This window comes from Abramis brama (genome assembly GCF_963993115.1).
Source record: "Abramis brama genome assembly, chromosome: 16".
NCBI classification, from domain to species: Eukaryota; Metazoa; Chordata; class Actinopteri; order Cypriniformes; family Leuciscidae; genus Abramis; species Abramis brama.
This window is the reverse complement of record NC_139978.1, coordinates 21,323,928-21,339,412: the sequence shown is the minus strand read 5'-3', so window position 1 is coordinate 21,339,412 and position 15,485 is coordinate 21,323,928. Positions and strand designations below refer to the sequence as shown.

Sequence of the window (15,485 nt, the reverse complement as noted above, 5' to 3'; positions counted from 1 at the left end):
AGCCTTAAAAAAAACGTGTGACATGAGCTTAGAGCAACTTAAAGCATAAGAGACTTCTTTAAAAATAAAATAAATAAAAAACCTTTCCAACCTCAAACTTTTGAACGGAAGTGTATATTCGTAGACTGTCATTCGGAAGTTTGGAATCATATAGACATTTTTATGTTGTTGAAAGAAACCGATGCTTCTGTTTAGCCAATGTAGCATTTCATTGATCAGAAATAGTCAAAAGTACATTTTGGTATTTAAGACACTGCTCAATGAAGTGTAGAAATTGCAGTACAATGACTTTAGTTGCCTAACTCTTTTTTGCAAGTGTACACCAACTCGAAAGTGTAAGTCAAATGTTGGTTTCAAAATGTCTAGACAAACACGAAGAATATCATTAATTTGAGAGATGAATGCTGCTTCATCCACAATGGTCTCGACAGAAGAAAGCAGACCGTATCTAACCAGGACAGAGATAGAAGTGAACAGCCCTGCTCCACAACAACAAGATGACTAGTACATCAGTGCCTCTAGTTTGGGAAACAAACCCCTCACTGGTGCTCAGCTGGATGCTCCATTGAACAGTGCTCACTAAACACCAGCTTCAGTTGGAACAGTGAAGGCAAGACTCTTAGATGCTGCTGGCCTTTAGACACAGTTTCAAAGAAAAAGATACATCTGAAACTTGCAAATAAGAAGAAAAAGTAGAATGGGCAAAAGAAAGAAAAGATTAAATGGTAAACAGTTAGAAATGAATGTTACGTTCTGTGGGAAGAAAGAAGAGTTTGAAACTTCACCTCAAAGTCTTATCAAACTGAGTGTTAGAAGGCAGAAGGTCTGCCATTGCAACACAAGGAAGATTCTTTGATTCATGAAACATTCTTAAGAATACATTTTGCCTTAACTGCTATTTTCTTCTCTTTTTTTAACTTAAATGTTTTTTGGGAGAAAAAATATCTGTAACTTTTTATTAAGAATGCTCTTGTCATTTTCTTAAGATTGTTCTAAAGACAAAACTTTGCTTGAAGAAATAGACATACACAGCAGCACATTAAAAAAACCTGAATGAGTGCTGAACTCCAAGTCAGTCGTGATGAAAATAAAGTGTGCTCTTATGTTATCACGATAATCTGCAGGCAGCAGGAAAAGATTGGCTTTGATGTGTTTTTCATTGAGTCTGTTGATTAGTCTTTGGCAAGAACAAACAAATATTTGTGAACTTCTGAACAGTTTTTCAAGAATTGCACTTATGAACATTACTACAAACTTATTAGAATTGATCTTAGGAAATGTCCTAACGAATGTCCTAATGATTCCTTGAGGAATAAAAGCATAAAATTCAAATAAAAAGTTTCATAGTGATTCCAAACCTTTGAATGGTAGCCTACCTAGTAAGTCTGTTTTTCACTTGCAGTAATGTTTTTATTTCAAAAGTGACTCATGGTAATAATGGCCATTTTAATAATTTTGTAATCATTTTAATGACAATTAATGGCCATTACTACAAAGCTAAATGAAATCCAGTATAATTTGAGTTCAAAGGAACAGACTCTTGTTTAGTAGCGATGAAGATGTACTTGAGCCTTACTGATGGGGTCGTAGCAGTTCATAAGACAAAAAAAAAGGAAAGAAAGTCTTGTAGGTACAAAGCGAGCGATTCGAGTTAGTCGCTGTGTATGTCATCATCATCTCCAGGCAGAAATTAGCTTCCTTTACAGAGGAGCATCAAAGATTGACAACAGCTCCCTTGAGATGTTTATGTAATGTCAACAAAAGGAGTGCATTCAAACCAAAGCCAAAGAGCTTTGAACAACGATGTCTCCAAGTATGTGACATTGAAGCTCATAATCCCCTTCCTTGATCTCTCATGAAGGGCTCCGAATCATGCATATCGTGTCCGGCTTCCTCATGCCAGCGCAGTCTAATCTCCACCGAGTGCTTCTTTTAGAGGAGTGCTGTCGTTTTTGGAGGCGGCGGTTCTTTTCGGTCATTCGTGGAGGCCATCCTCTGCTCCTGGGCCTCTCAGTCCTCCTCTGCTGCCCTTGAAGCTTCAGTCCCTCCCTCCCCTCCCCCAGCCTCACATAATGGATGCTGACAGCACAAGGTCGTGGGAAAGTGCCTGCTAGTTCAGGTGAAGTTTATGGAGGAGAGTGAAACCACGGTATAGAAAACACACCTCCACCTCTCAACTGCGGCAGTTTTACACCCACACACGAGGCTGCAGATTCAAACTGGGGGCGATGGCTTGAATAACACAGACTGACTTTCTTTTTTTTTCAAACCGTGTTTGTGTGTGCTTTGTGTGCAGGATCCTGTGAGAGAAGAGAACCAGTTCCTGCAACAGCAGCTGAAGGAGAAAGACGAGCTCATTGTACGACTCCAGACTGAATTGGTAAGAGAACCTGACGAGTTCAATGTAACATTTCATAACTGCAAGTTTCATAACCAAGTGTCACGATTGCAAAAACAGGTTCTATTGCTCCATTGTCTTTGGAATACCCTAATTTCGTTAGTTTATTTGAGTTTGCGTTAACATCCTGTTGGTTTCATGTCCTCACCCTCTCCCAAGGCTCGTGTTAGGAAGTTATGGAGATGCCGCTCGGCAGTTTCCTTTGAACTGGGACGATATTTGATAGACTCACTTAACGTGCAGTAAACAGCTCGTCGCATGCTTTTACATGCACTGTGAGACGCATAACGTTCACGGTCCCAGCAGCTAGAGCAGAGACGAGTGAAGGAGAAATATGACAGGTCCATCTCAGATTTATAGACTAGTGGTCCTGAAAAGAGGAATGGGATGGCGTGATATGCAGAGAGGAGGGGGTAGGACGAATAAAAACAATAGAGGGCAGTAAAGAGGCTGTAAAAGCAAAAGGACAAACAAAGCACATGATGTTTCAAACAATCCATGACTGATTTATTTTGTGTCATTTCTAGCAGTCTTTTCTAATTAAAAATATGAATAAAAACCGAGCATGTTAGCAGTACTAAAATAACACTGGTCCCAAAGGCCTCCCTAAACCCTGTCCACACTGCCATTTGTAGTCACCGCAACGCATTAAGTCGAGTTCAGGAAATCGCTAGCTCTTTTCGAAAACTAATGACTTCAGGACGCTTCGGAGCTGCTAATCTCAGTGTGAGATTGTGTGAAGTGAATACACCTTTATTCTTACAGCTGCAGCACTGCATTACTAGTTTAAACGTTCTCCATACTTGCTGATCGCTGCCTAGATGTTCAATGAAAAGATTGCAAGATTGACTTTCACTCAGTCTGTAGAGGTTTGAATTGATGTTGTCCTTATCTGTCTTCTCTTCGAGAACTGAATTCAGTAAATGTGCTCCCAGTAGTGTTAAGCACGTCTCTGAAGGTCAGAGTCTTTTTCTCAGAGAATGTTGGTAAATATCACTGTGCTCACTGAAGTTTCTCTGCTCCTTAAGAGCCCAGTGACTCAAACTTTGTGTGATGTGCGTTTCGACCTGAGAACTGCAGTGGTTGTTTTATCTCCTGTAAAGCATGTGTACTGAACAGATGTAAACGCATGCATAATGTGCATCCAGATGACGAAATCGGAATAAACTAAATTCTTGGCCATTGACATAATCACTTTACAGATTCTGCGTCCCAGAGACCTCCACTCTATTTTTAGTGGGAAAAGAACCTGCGGCCACAATGGCTTAATAAATCATGGCAAAGGCTCGTAAAATAATACTCACTGGTGAAACTGGCAGCCTGCTGGCTTAGCTCGTCTTTGTCAATTTTTACTGTCTTTATTGAATGTCATTAATGAAGTATGGCTGCCCTAAATTTTGCTGCACCATATTTCTTATTTTATTAGTCTGCCATTCTGCCACGTTCAAGAGGGTGGGTGTTTGATATTCCCAGTCAAAACTGAATGTACAATCAGAGGGTCATTATCATGCAATAAGCCAGGGTTTATTAAAAATATTGCATAATAATGACCGACTGACTGTGCAATATTCACATGGCTACTGAAGAAATATATAAAGGGCATAAAATAACTTTTTTATATATTTCATCCAAATGTACAGTACTTGATGTAGTTTTTATGTTCCATTTAAAATCAGTTATCAGTGTATTAATTCAAAAATGTAAATAAATATTCACTTTATATATAAATCACTTTTTAGAATTAATGACTTATTTATTATAAATATTTTTTTTAATAACATTTTTGGTTACAAATAGACCTTTTATTAATTCATGTTTATAAATAAAATAAATAAGTATTTATATATAAACAAATAAGTATTCTATTGTTAAACTATCATTTTGAAATAAAAATTACATTTTAAATGTACTTAATTTGTCATTTTACTTTTTTTTGTGAATAAATTGAATTTGATTTTGAATTTGAATTCATTTTATTTTTGAGGCACTCCTAGTCCACCATACAGTTAAGCATTCAATATATAACTTGACTGCAGGATACCGAGATTGACCAATCAGGATCAAGTATTCCAGAGAACCGTTTTATGTCGTAACTTTAATGCTATGGCACTCTTTTCTGATACATACATCTTTTTTACAGGAATCTACCTGTGCTGCTCAGAAATCTCTTTGCCAAAAAGCTGACAAAAGCTCTCAGACAGATTTCTTACTCTCAGAGGTGAGTACCCATTAATGCACCGTATTAAAGCTCCTGATGACACTGCTAATGTTCTGAGGTCATTGAGCTGTGTCTGGTTTTTCTAATTGAATACAGGTCCCCACATCTGTCTTTTTATTTCACTGACTTTTAATGGTAAAGGGCACTGAAATTTGATTTTGAACCCTTATAGTGAGAATGTGGTTTCAGATTTCAACAACACTTTAGCTAACAATTTGCTTAATCATGTTGGCCTCTGCCCTTTTGATAGGTTGACTGCCCTCTTTTCCCCCCACCCATCGAGTAATTGCCATCCTCTTTTTTATTTGTTTTTATTATTAATTTTATATGAAATCTAGGTGTTTTCTTGTTCCCACAGGCACCTTTTAATGGCTCAGACACACAAAACGAACGATGATGCTATATTGCAGTGAGTCAGCAAACTGTGTTCAAGTGCTGCAAACTTTAAATGACTCATTAACAGAGATTAATGTACCAGAGATATTAAAGCATTTGAGACAAAACCCAGCCTTTAAACAGTCTTCTCCCTTTCGCTTACAACATTTAATCAAACCAAGAGCGAACGATGTTTGATAGATTATGAAAAGCTGTTGGCATATTCTTAAGAGATGCCTTTCTAGTTATAAATCTGTTTGTATTTTTTCAGCATTTGTGATGAGCATGTTATCGTTCAATGATAGTTCAAAAGCATGACTGAGATTTTCTTTACAGATTTCTGTCATGTATTCTGTGCCCTCGCAGTGGCCGCATTAGTATGCCTTTAGTCCCTTTACACTGAAATAGCTTTCAGTTTGTCTCCTGTGGAGACATGGTCCATTTTCCCCCTGGCATTTAACATCTCTCCAGACATTGTGCTTTGTATTACCGTTAATATGCATATGTGATGTGAATTCAGACGGCTTTTTCAAATTGCTTGACAATCCATTCCACAGCTATTGTGGCGCTAATGCGTCACAGCTCCATCAGACCTCGGCATTGATGAAAAGTGCTGTAAAAAAGCTGAAATGTTAGAAAGAGTGCTCATTATGGAGCTGTTGCATTAGATATGCGGCATTTTTGTGGTAGGCCTGCGTCTTTTTGCTGCGGTGCCAAAATCGGCGTGGAAATGGTCGCGGGGGAGGATGTGGGAGAATCTTTCTGTCTACCTCAGATGTGCCGGCAGTGGATGAGCACAGAGAGGAACTGCACATGCAAGAGCACGAGACCCTCAGGCTTTCTGAACGCAACGCACACCATCATTCTTTCCTCCCGCTCAACAAGAGATGAGTTCTGCATTTCCACCCTGCCCTATGTAGACTACACCGCTATATGGGTTACTGCATTGAGGACACGCAAATATCCGAAAGTGTGTCTACAAGTGGGTCAGCTATTTCGAAGGCTGCTTCAACTGGAGGAGGTCATCTGTTTCCTTTTTTTACCCTCGTTCTTTCTCTCTCTTTTTTTTTCTGGAGCACCCTGCTTCTCTCTCCAGCTGAGCTAATTAGCTGAAAGTGAGAGGAAGAGTGCCCTCTGTTGAGTCACAGTGCACCGGGGGGCCAGACTGGCCTCTTTCGGTTGCGCCGGACACCGTTCCTACGTGGTTCTCACGGCCACTAACTTCTCAAAGCCCTCCTTGCCTCTGTTGGCCTGATGCGCAACAGGAAGGGGGCAGGTTCATCTGGAGGGGCTCCTGTCAGGACAAAGAGAGGCGGGTAGATGGACAGGAGCCATCCTGCTCATCTGTCCAAAGAGCATGAGAAATGATGTGTAGAATGGCAGAGTGATGTATAATGCTCATGTGAAGCACATATTCCATGATCATTGGCTAGACTGAGCACTGTTGCCTACACATTACACAAATTTAATGGCATAAACATTAACTAAACAACATAAAATGTTACATTAAACGCACTAAAGTAAATGGCTGATAAAATGATAAAATACTTAGAATAAACTTAATTTTACTGTAGAAATTTCAGTTACGTTCAGGGTGGGAATTATGTAATTTTAGGGGCAAGGCCATTTGGCCTCCACCTTTTCTTTTTTTTTTAGGGGCACCAAGGCCATATGACAGGGCACAAAGGCCATTGAGTACAATTCGATGGTTTTCCCATTCAGATTGATACCATAACATCCTAATTTGGAATAAGACATGGATTATGACTTTTTTAATTAAAAAAAACATTTTTTAATGAGAGAGAGAGAGAGCGCCATTACATCCAGAAGGTATACACCCTCACACAACAATAGAAACAACATAAATGCCAATAAAAGCATTCAGAAACACCACAAATGCCAATAAAAACATTCAGAAACAACACAGATGCCAATAAAAGCATTCAAAATATTCATTCAGTCCTCTATATCATGTGAGTGTGAGAGAGAGAACCATTTCATCCAGAAGGTATACACCCTCACAATCATTATCGCTCAGCGCTCAACGCAGTTTGCTTCGCGCTCCACTCAAATCGCCCGGCTCGCTCCAAAAAAGGAAAAAAATCTACATGTATATCACTTGTAGCGGTCCCCAAGCTTTTTTGCGCCACAGATCGGTTTAATATCAGACAATATTTTCACGGACCGGCCTTCAAGGTGTGGCGGATAAATACAACAAAATAAAATGATACGAACGGCATAAAAACTGGGGTATTTTTTTAGCCTATAATAATAAACGTGAATCCAATGTGTAGGCCTACTAGCAACTTTATTAGCAGCGTCCTCTAACATCGCTCCTAAAAACAACTGAGAAAGTCTGAACACAAACAAAATGCCCCCAAAAGAAAAAAAATCTCTGTTTTCGGTGCTGATGCGATGTAAGGGTGGCGCTGCTGCCAATAAAGCACCTAAAAGCTGTCACAACGAACCGGCAAAATTAATGATTATGAATATGTAAAATATAGCAGGAGACATTTTAATTGTTTACTAATAAATCAGTTTTTTTTTTTTTTTTTATGGCTGTGTCGGCTGGAAAGATGCTGATTCGCGATCTTCGCAGTAGTGAACGCGCCAGAGAGAAATGCACATTTCATACGGATTACATAAGAGAGAAGTCTGTTTTCTTTCGTTTTTAATTGTTCTGTTTAAAAGTAGACATTTCAAGCTTTATATATATATGTCTCAGGTCTGTGAGGCAAGTAGGCTATACGCTGAGTTTCTGTGAATTTATGAGACAAGCTCCAGTTTCGCCGGCGCCTTCGTGACGTGATTATCTATTTTGTAATATATTCACTTCTAATTTATTAAATCCAGACAATTGGTTGATGAAACATTGATTAAAATTAAGATACAATTAATACAAAATTAAATTAAATTTAAAGGCAGGCTTTGTGCTTTCTGCTTGAGGTCTCTGTGAAAGTTTTATAAAGCAGTCTTTTAGTGCCGCTTTCAGAGCGCTCACGTCCGTAACGGAGAACTGTCCAGTCTGTAACATTGTTTTTTTTTTGTTTTTTTTGTGAAATAAATTTCTAAATGAATGCGACTTATAGTCCAGTGCGACTTAGGCTAGGCATATGTGTTTTTTCTTCTTCATGGCGCATTTTTTGACTGTTGCGATTTATACTCCGGAGCGACTTATTAATAGTAGGCTACACCTGTATGACTTCTCATTTTCCTTTTTGAAGTACTTTTTGAACTCCATTATTGAGCTGAGTTTTGAATGAAAATAGTCTACTGTTGATGACTGTGCAAGACAGATGGATTCAGGGTCAGGCTTGACTGAGCATGCTTCAGACTCGTGGTGTGAGCGGAGCGAAACTGGAGCGGGAAATAGGGCGACGCTCCTTCCTTTTGAAATTGCCGCTCTGCGCTCTGTCCAAGATCCGCCCGCTCGCGCTCCCGCTCCACTCCACTCACATGCTCTGCTTTATACATGGAACTTGGACAGGGACAGGGCACACAGGCCACTGTGGCCGTACGATGATTTTTTTTTCACGGGGCATGAAGGCCAAAGTGTAGGGCAACGGCTGCCGTGGCCGCGGTATAATTCCCACCCTGGTTACGTTCCAGATTTTTTTAAATTAACATAATTTTTACTTTTTTAATTCTAAACTCAGAAGAATGCTTTTGTGTGACCAAACACCACTGATATCAAATTGTAAATTTTTGTAGTCCATACAACCTTTTATAGTCATGAAAGTTGTACAGATGGCTTTTTTTGTCTTTGTGAGACTTGACAGCTACTCTGTCACTCTTAGCTGCGCCATATTTATATGAAAATATATATTTTGAAAAAGTTAAATTGTCAATTAATTTAAAGGGGAAATCAAAATGTCCTTGATCTTTTGATGTAAGAGGTCATTGTAGTGTAAAAATATCCTGTAAGTTTCAGAATTCAAAACTTTCTTGTTAGTCCTTTTACTGAATCCAAACTCAGAAACCGACTCGTTTGGAATTGTCACATTATGACGTAATAGTGCAGCGAAAGACCACCTTTGAAACATCAAATCAACGTCAACATCATTATGTCTTTGGCCCCGCCCACTGGCACGTATAATTTGATGAGAAGAGAGATACAGGATCACTGGACTAAAAATAACATCACCTTCCAAAGGATCCCAATGCTAGCAAAGTGGTTATTTATTTAGTGGTCTCAGTAGAGCATTGTTTGCTCTGTACATTTCACTGTAGAACTTTGGTAAATCAGTCACATTTCGGCGCAGGCTTTTGCAAATAGTCTTTTACTGTAAGATTCATGTACAGTCAGACGTTATTTTTCTCAAAATCGTTTATTGCTCTTTATGCGTCAGTAAATCAAGCCAGTAATTAAATTATCTTCATATTGTTTTTCTTAGTAGCATGAAAATAATCTGTTATTTAAATTGTGATTATATTATATACAGAAAGCAATCAAAGAACGCTCCCTTTATAATCACTGGAGCTGTCAATCATACAGCGCCAGTTTATCAGTGACTTGAGTTCTGGACTCTCCCCAAAACTCCCGTTATAATCAATGACTGTCTACACTCTTTTTTACATCATGTTTGAACTGTTAGTTATGATGAAAGCATTTGTGAGAGAGCAGAAATTAAGATGCAATGACAAGATCACAGTATTCATGCGCTCAACAGACATCGGGTTCAATGCTTAGCTGCAACCTTTCATGCCAGTGGAGTAGATCTAAATATAATGCTATAATCAGCACTTTTCATGATTAGTTAATCTTGACAGTTGTAATAGTAAAAACTTACTAAAAAAGTATTCTGGTTCCACATGTACTGTAATACTTATTTCATATGCAAGATGTTAGCCAATCATAGCCGTTTACATTGAAGTCTCACAGCAGACACACCCCTTCAAACAGAGCAATGTTTGAATCAGAGGCTAAAATCAGGTTAAAAAATTGCCTTTTATTTCTAAATGATGACAATGTTTGATGTAAAAATCATAGTAACATTATAAGTGGACCTCAGAAAGCACTATAAAAAAAATAAAAAAAATGCAGTTCATGGCCCATTTAAAAGTTATGATGGTAACACATTATTTTTACTTGAACATTTTTTTCCCCCATTATGATTTCAAACATTTTTCAGTGTAGGTTTTTAATGCAACACTTAAGAATGTTTTTGTTTTTGTTGTTCATAAGCCTGTGTCATCGTCACATCGAAACCTGATGGAAGGCCCATTCTTTTCCCGTCTGTACAAAGCCTGACTGCGTCATGTCTGTTTACTTTGCTTTATTATGCCAGTCTAAGCCTGTTAATATTAAGCTCTGCCCTCCACACTGCCGTTCAGCCATTTAAATGAAAAAGCACTTAAGAGCTCATTTACTCTGGCATTCCTCCCTTCCGTAGCCGAGATATGAAGTTTTATGGATTAGCTTCTTTTTTGTGTTATTTCCCTTCCAGTCATAAATCTTTTTTATTGAAGTGACAGTTCTTATTAAATTGCTTGAATATTTAGCCAAATGGAAACCCTTGCAGCCAGAATAAGTAGTTTTTGATGCTTGCCCAAACAGTTGGATCTATAACAGCGAGGGAGATTGATCAATGGTCAGCTCCATATAGCTGGAGGACACCTGTTAATGGAACATACCGGACATCTCCCACTGCTCTGTTTTTCAGCTCTCCAGCCAACCCTGCTGAGAGGCTTTTTGCATTTCAAGCCTGTTTCATGAGCACCGAAAACATTTCAGGCATCTCTTTATTTTTCCAATTCATTTTGGTATGCTTATTTATTTATTTAGATTCATTTGCGCATGAGGGGGTCGCCCTGTCTCTCAGAGTCATGCTGCGGCCCATCTGATCGCACTGTGTGGGGGACCTGTTAAGCTAAACTCAGGCATTTGCAGTCATTGCTCAACCCTGCTTTCTTTTCTCTCTGCATGGGTCAGAGTGTGAGCACTGAGCCTCACAGAATGACACGCCAGCTGAGCGGTAATCGTTAACTTTCTTTTGTATGTGATCAATGAAGTTTGAAGAGAGATTGTTTGCCATTTGTTTCTGGCTTTTTTGTTTCAATTTGATTTGATTGAAAAAAACAAGCCGATAAAACAATTAACACAATTAATCATGTTATCCATGTTTTCCAATAATTGGAACAGTACTGACTCTTGTCTGTTTAATAAATCGTTTGAAAAGACTCAGTAGTCAGTGTTCAAATTAGTTTTCTCTGAATTATAATAACAAATAATGAACAATTGAACTGCATAGTTTGGGCCCTTTTGTTAATTTTTTTAAATAATGTAAAATGATATTGTAATTTATTATAATAATAATAATAATAATAATATAATAATAAAAATAACAAGTTAATATTTTACAACATTTTACTGCATTAGCTGAGAAAGAATATCATATCACGTAAGAAAAATGGACTAACTGAAATATACCATAATTAAATTAAAATCTGAAATCAAATCAGCAGCTTGTGAATTTGAATCAAATTGAATGTTTACTGATATCCAACCCTACTGACTATATCAATTGATTTGATTACAATTTTTAATGACAGCCAGAATCTACATCCTCCTTTTAGACATTGAATGACGAAACACATACTGCATTAAGGGACTGTTCGTTTTTTTTAAGGGGCTACTGGAGGAGTTTTGAGATCTATAGTCAAAATAGACTTGACCCTCCTTTTGCCAGCAATACATTTTTCTATGACCCTCCAAAATGATTGTGAAAAAAGGCATGACCCTCCCTGATAATTTATTGATTCTGTACTGGTTTGCGCTTGGCAAAGATGTTCAGATAGCCATTGTTTTTTTTACAACCATGACAAACGACTTAACCTCTACTTTCTCACTTACTACGACTGTAACAAACCAAACCCACGATTCGGTTCATATCATGATTTTTGATTTGAAAAAAATCTCCATGTTTTCGGTGCTGATGCGGTGGTGACGCGTTCATGTAACGTGGGTGGCGCTGCCAGTAAAGCACCTAAAAGCTGTCACAAAGAACCGGCAAAAGTAATGATTATGAATATGTCAAATATAGCAAGGAGACATTTTAATTGTTTATTAATAAACAAGTGTTTTCTGTGTCAGTGTCGGCTGCAAAGATGAAGTTGACGATGCTGATTCGTGATCTTCGCAGTAGTGAACGCACCAGAGAGAAATGCACATTTCATATGGATTACATAAGCAGAGAGCAGTCTGTTTTCTTTCGTTTTGAATTGTTCTATTTAAAAGTACACATTTCATGCTTTCTATTTCTCAGGTCTGTGAGGCAAGTAGCTTATACGCTGAGTTTCGGTTCATTTACAAGATGAGCTCCAGTTCACGCGCCGGTGCCTCCATGTCGTGATTTATCTATTGTCTGCTATATTTACTTCTTATTAAATCCAGGCAATTGGTTCATGAAACATTGATTAAATTTAGGATACAATTAATACAAAATGAAATTCACTTTAAAGAAAAGCTTTGTGCTTTCTGTTTGAGGTCTCTGTGAAAGTTTTAAAGCAGTCTTTTAGTGCCGCTTTCAGAGCGGACACGTCCGTAACCGAGAACTGACACGTCCGTAACATTGTTTTTTCCTCATAAATGTTCAAACAAACAAAAATAACGACTTTATTCCACTATTCATTTCCTTCTCTCTGGGCCTCTAGTTGGTTCACGTAGTGTTTTTGCACTGCGCATCTGTTACACGTCACCACGTAGGCTCACAATTGGCCGACGCTGGTCATGTGTGTGATGCGTGTTGACGTGCAACACAGACGCGCAGCGCAAAAACACTACGAGGCCCAGAGAGAAGGAAATGAATAGTGGAATAAAGTCGTTATTTTGGTTTGTTTTTGCGCACAAAAAGTATTCTCGTCGCTTGATATACTTAAGATTAAGCCACTGTAGTCACTTGGACTATATTAACGATCTCTTTAATAACTTTTCTGGGCCAGCAAGTTTCGGTCACCTAGAAGCCTATGGAGAAGTGATCCAGCACTCAGATTTCATCAAAAATATCTTAATTTATGTTCCGAAGATGAACGAAGGTCTTACGCGGTTGGAACAACATGAGGGTGAGTAATTACTGACATAATTTTCATTTTTGGGTGAACTAACCCTTTAAATATAAAACGCATGTGTAGACTGATATTTTTCTAATGTCTGGACTCCTTTATTAAGGGAGTATGGATATATAATCAGACGTTTCAATATATTGTTTTTAAATGCATTTTCTGAGATTTTATATTTCAAGTTTTGACTGCAAATATCACATCCATAACGCTGAAATTGCCCAATTTTAAAGTATTTATCCTCAACTAGTTGTGTGGTGTAGGTCTACGTATTTTATATAATGTTAACTTCAAATAATACTAATAGTACTAATTTAAAGATGTGGTAGCATTGTAATGGTGTGTCGCGATTCTGCCTTCTCACACCGCAACACAGGTTTGTGGATCTGAGTGTCGCGATTTAGGTTTCATATCGCATATCGTTACAGCCCTACATCTTACACATCACACTCCACTGTTATGGTGGCCATTTCAGTAGATTTTCTCACTAACATTGTTGTGGAAACACAATAAGCATGGAAACTAAAATATGGTAGTATCGTGCTACAGCGCACATTCTATCAGCTGCAGTTCTGGCGCCTCAGTCCCAATACTGTAAAACTCGACGTACATTCACATAACCCTAACCCTATTCGCAATCACAAAAGTTCATTATTTGCTCGTGCTTTAAAGCTTTGCCGGGTAAACATTTCATTAGCGTTCTGTTCTGACATGGTGCACTTTTTCTGAGCACATACGCCGAAGCACGCACTGCCAAACTGGATTTTTGTTGGGTCAGACCCATCTGCTAGCGATGGAGGGCCGAGACTGAGAGAGCTACATGGAGCTCTGTGGAAAAATATGCACCAAACAAGCCACTTTGAATTTTTGCTGTTTTCATGAATACAAAAGCTGGGTGACCCTCCTCCTAGACTAAAAAAAGTTGGATGACCCTCCCCTCAACAAAGAATAAAAAGACACCTTGGATGACCCTCCCCTATTTTCCTCCGGTGGTCCATTCCATAAATACCAAACGGTCCCTAATATATTTTCAACAAAACTGCAACAAACATTCTGGCTTCCATTTCATCTTTTGATGCAGTGCACACCTTGGTTCTCATGGTCATTTTTGGGTGTTTTTCCCTCTCTCTGTCCGTTTTGTGAAGGCCATTTGAATCCATGCTTAGTTGCATGAAATATCTTCCACTTCCAGTCCGCAGCTCTCATAACTCTGTCTGAAGTAGTGTCACCGGCCAGGAACGTTACGGTGATGGCTGAGGCAAATGTGAACTGTGGGAACCCTGCAGTCTGGGCCTGCCCTCATCTCTCTGAGCAGAAATGGCCAGGGGTTATTAGACTTCCGAAAAGCGGATGTCATCCCTCATGATGGTTTTACCTTGACCTGTCAAGTTTTACTGCCTTATCTGTCTCTGCTTTTGTCAGTGGTGTAAAGCATCTTCAGTGTATTTAGTGACCTGGTGAGGAGTTAGATAAACAGATAAACCCTGTGCCAGTGCATTAATGAGGCACGGCAAGTAGGTGAGCTGTATTAATGATCCCAGATAGAAGTTGCCTTTTGTCCGTGTGTATGATTTCAAAGATATATGTTTTGATTTCAGGGCAATGCTCGAGTCCTCACCGCCGCCGTTTCCTCTTGCAGGAGACCATGTGAGTTTTCTCACTGTGTGTTGTGGTTGTTCGTGGTGTTTCCACTAAAGCATGGCATGCTGTTCTGCCACCCAGGGTTTGGACAACTGGTCCTTCTCTCTGTAACTCTGTAACCAGCCACTCTCTCCCTTTGTTTTATCCCCTTCTTGTCTGTTTATCAGAGTTAATTTTCTTCCCCCCAAAAAATCAACACAGGTTATCATTGTGCACGACTGGATTTTCTACTCTTGGAAATGCACCAACCGTCACTTTTGGATGGCCACGCTCACAAATGCCACTTGAAGATTGCTTTGAAACACCATCTGTACGACTGACACTTGTTTTGCATATTATCTCTTTGTGTTTTTTAGTTGGAGTTCTCTAACTGTCCATCACGCATTACTCATCTCCGTTCTCAGCCAGCACCAGCACTTCAAATTCAACCTATTGTGTCTGTCTGTTCGATATCCATAACTTATTAAATCGCAAAGCTTTAAAGTAACAGTCGAGGAAGCACGCAGAGTGTACGTGGACTGTGTGTGCAGCATTGTAATCCACCTAGACGGTGGAAAGAACTGTACCCGGCACTCCATGTGCCCAGGGCTACCGGAATAGGAAGATGAAAGCTCTGTGTTTACTCAGGTGGAGAAGCTTTCTGCAGAGAAGCAACGAGCCTCTGACGCTTTGATCCTCTTTGTCTGTTTATATTGATGTGTACAATTGTGTCAGTCGTACAGAGTGAACAAAAAAAAAAATGGCACAAAAAAAGAGTATCTGTTCTGAATTACCTGGCAATATTGACCTATTTGT

The 15,485-nt window shown here is 38.9% G+C and overlaps 1 protein-coding gene across 2 annotated transcripts in view; it reads left to right on the top strand.

The window, feature by feature from the left end:
- The window catches only part of ccser1 (coiled-coil serine-rich protein 1), a 77,708-nt gene that overhangs the window by 38,306 nt on the left and 23,917 nt on the right, over window positions 1-15,485 (top strand). For both annotated transcript variants that reach the window (XM_084086352.1, XM_084086353.1), the window contains exons 8-9: window positions 2,297-2,380; window positions 4,539-4,616. In XM_084086352.1, the coding sequence (XP_083942478.1) occupies window positions 2,297-2,380; window positions 4,539-4,616 (162 nt within the window). The remainder of the gene's footprint in view (window positions 1-2,296; window positions 2,381-4,538; window positions 4,617-15,485) is intronic.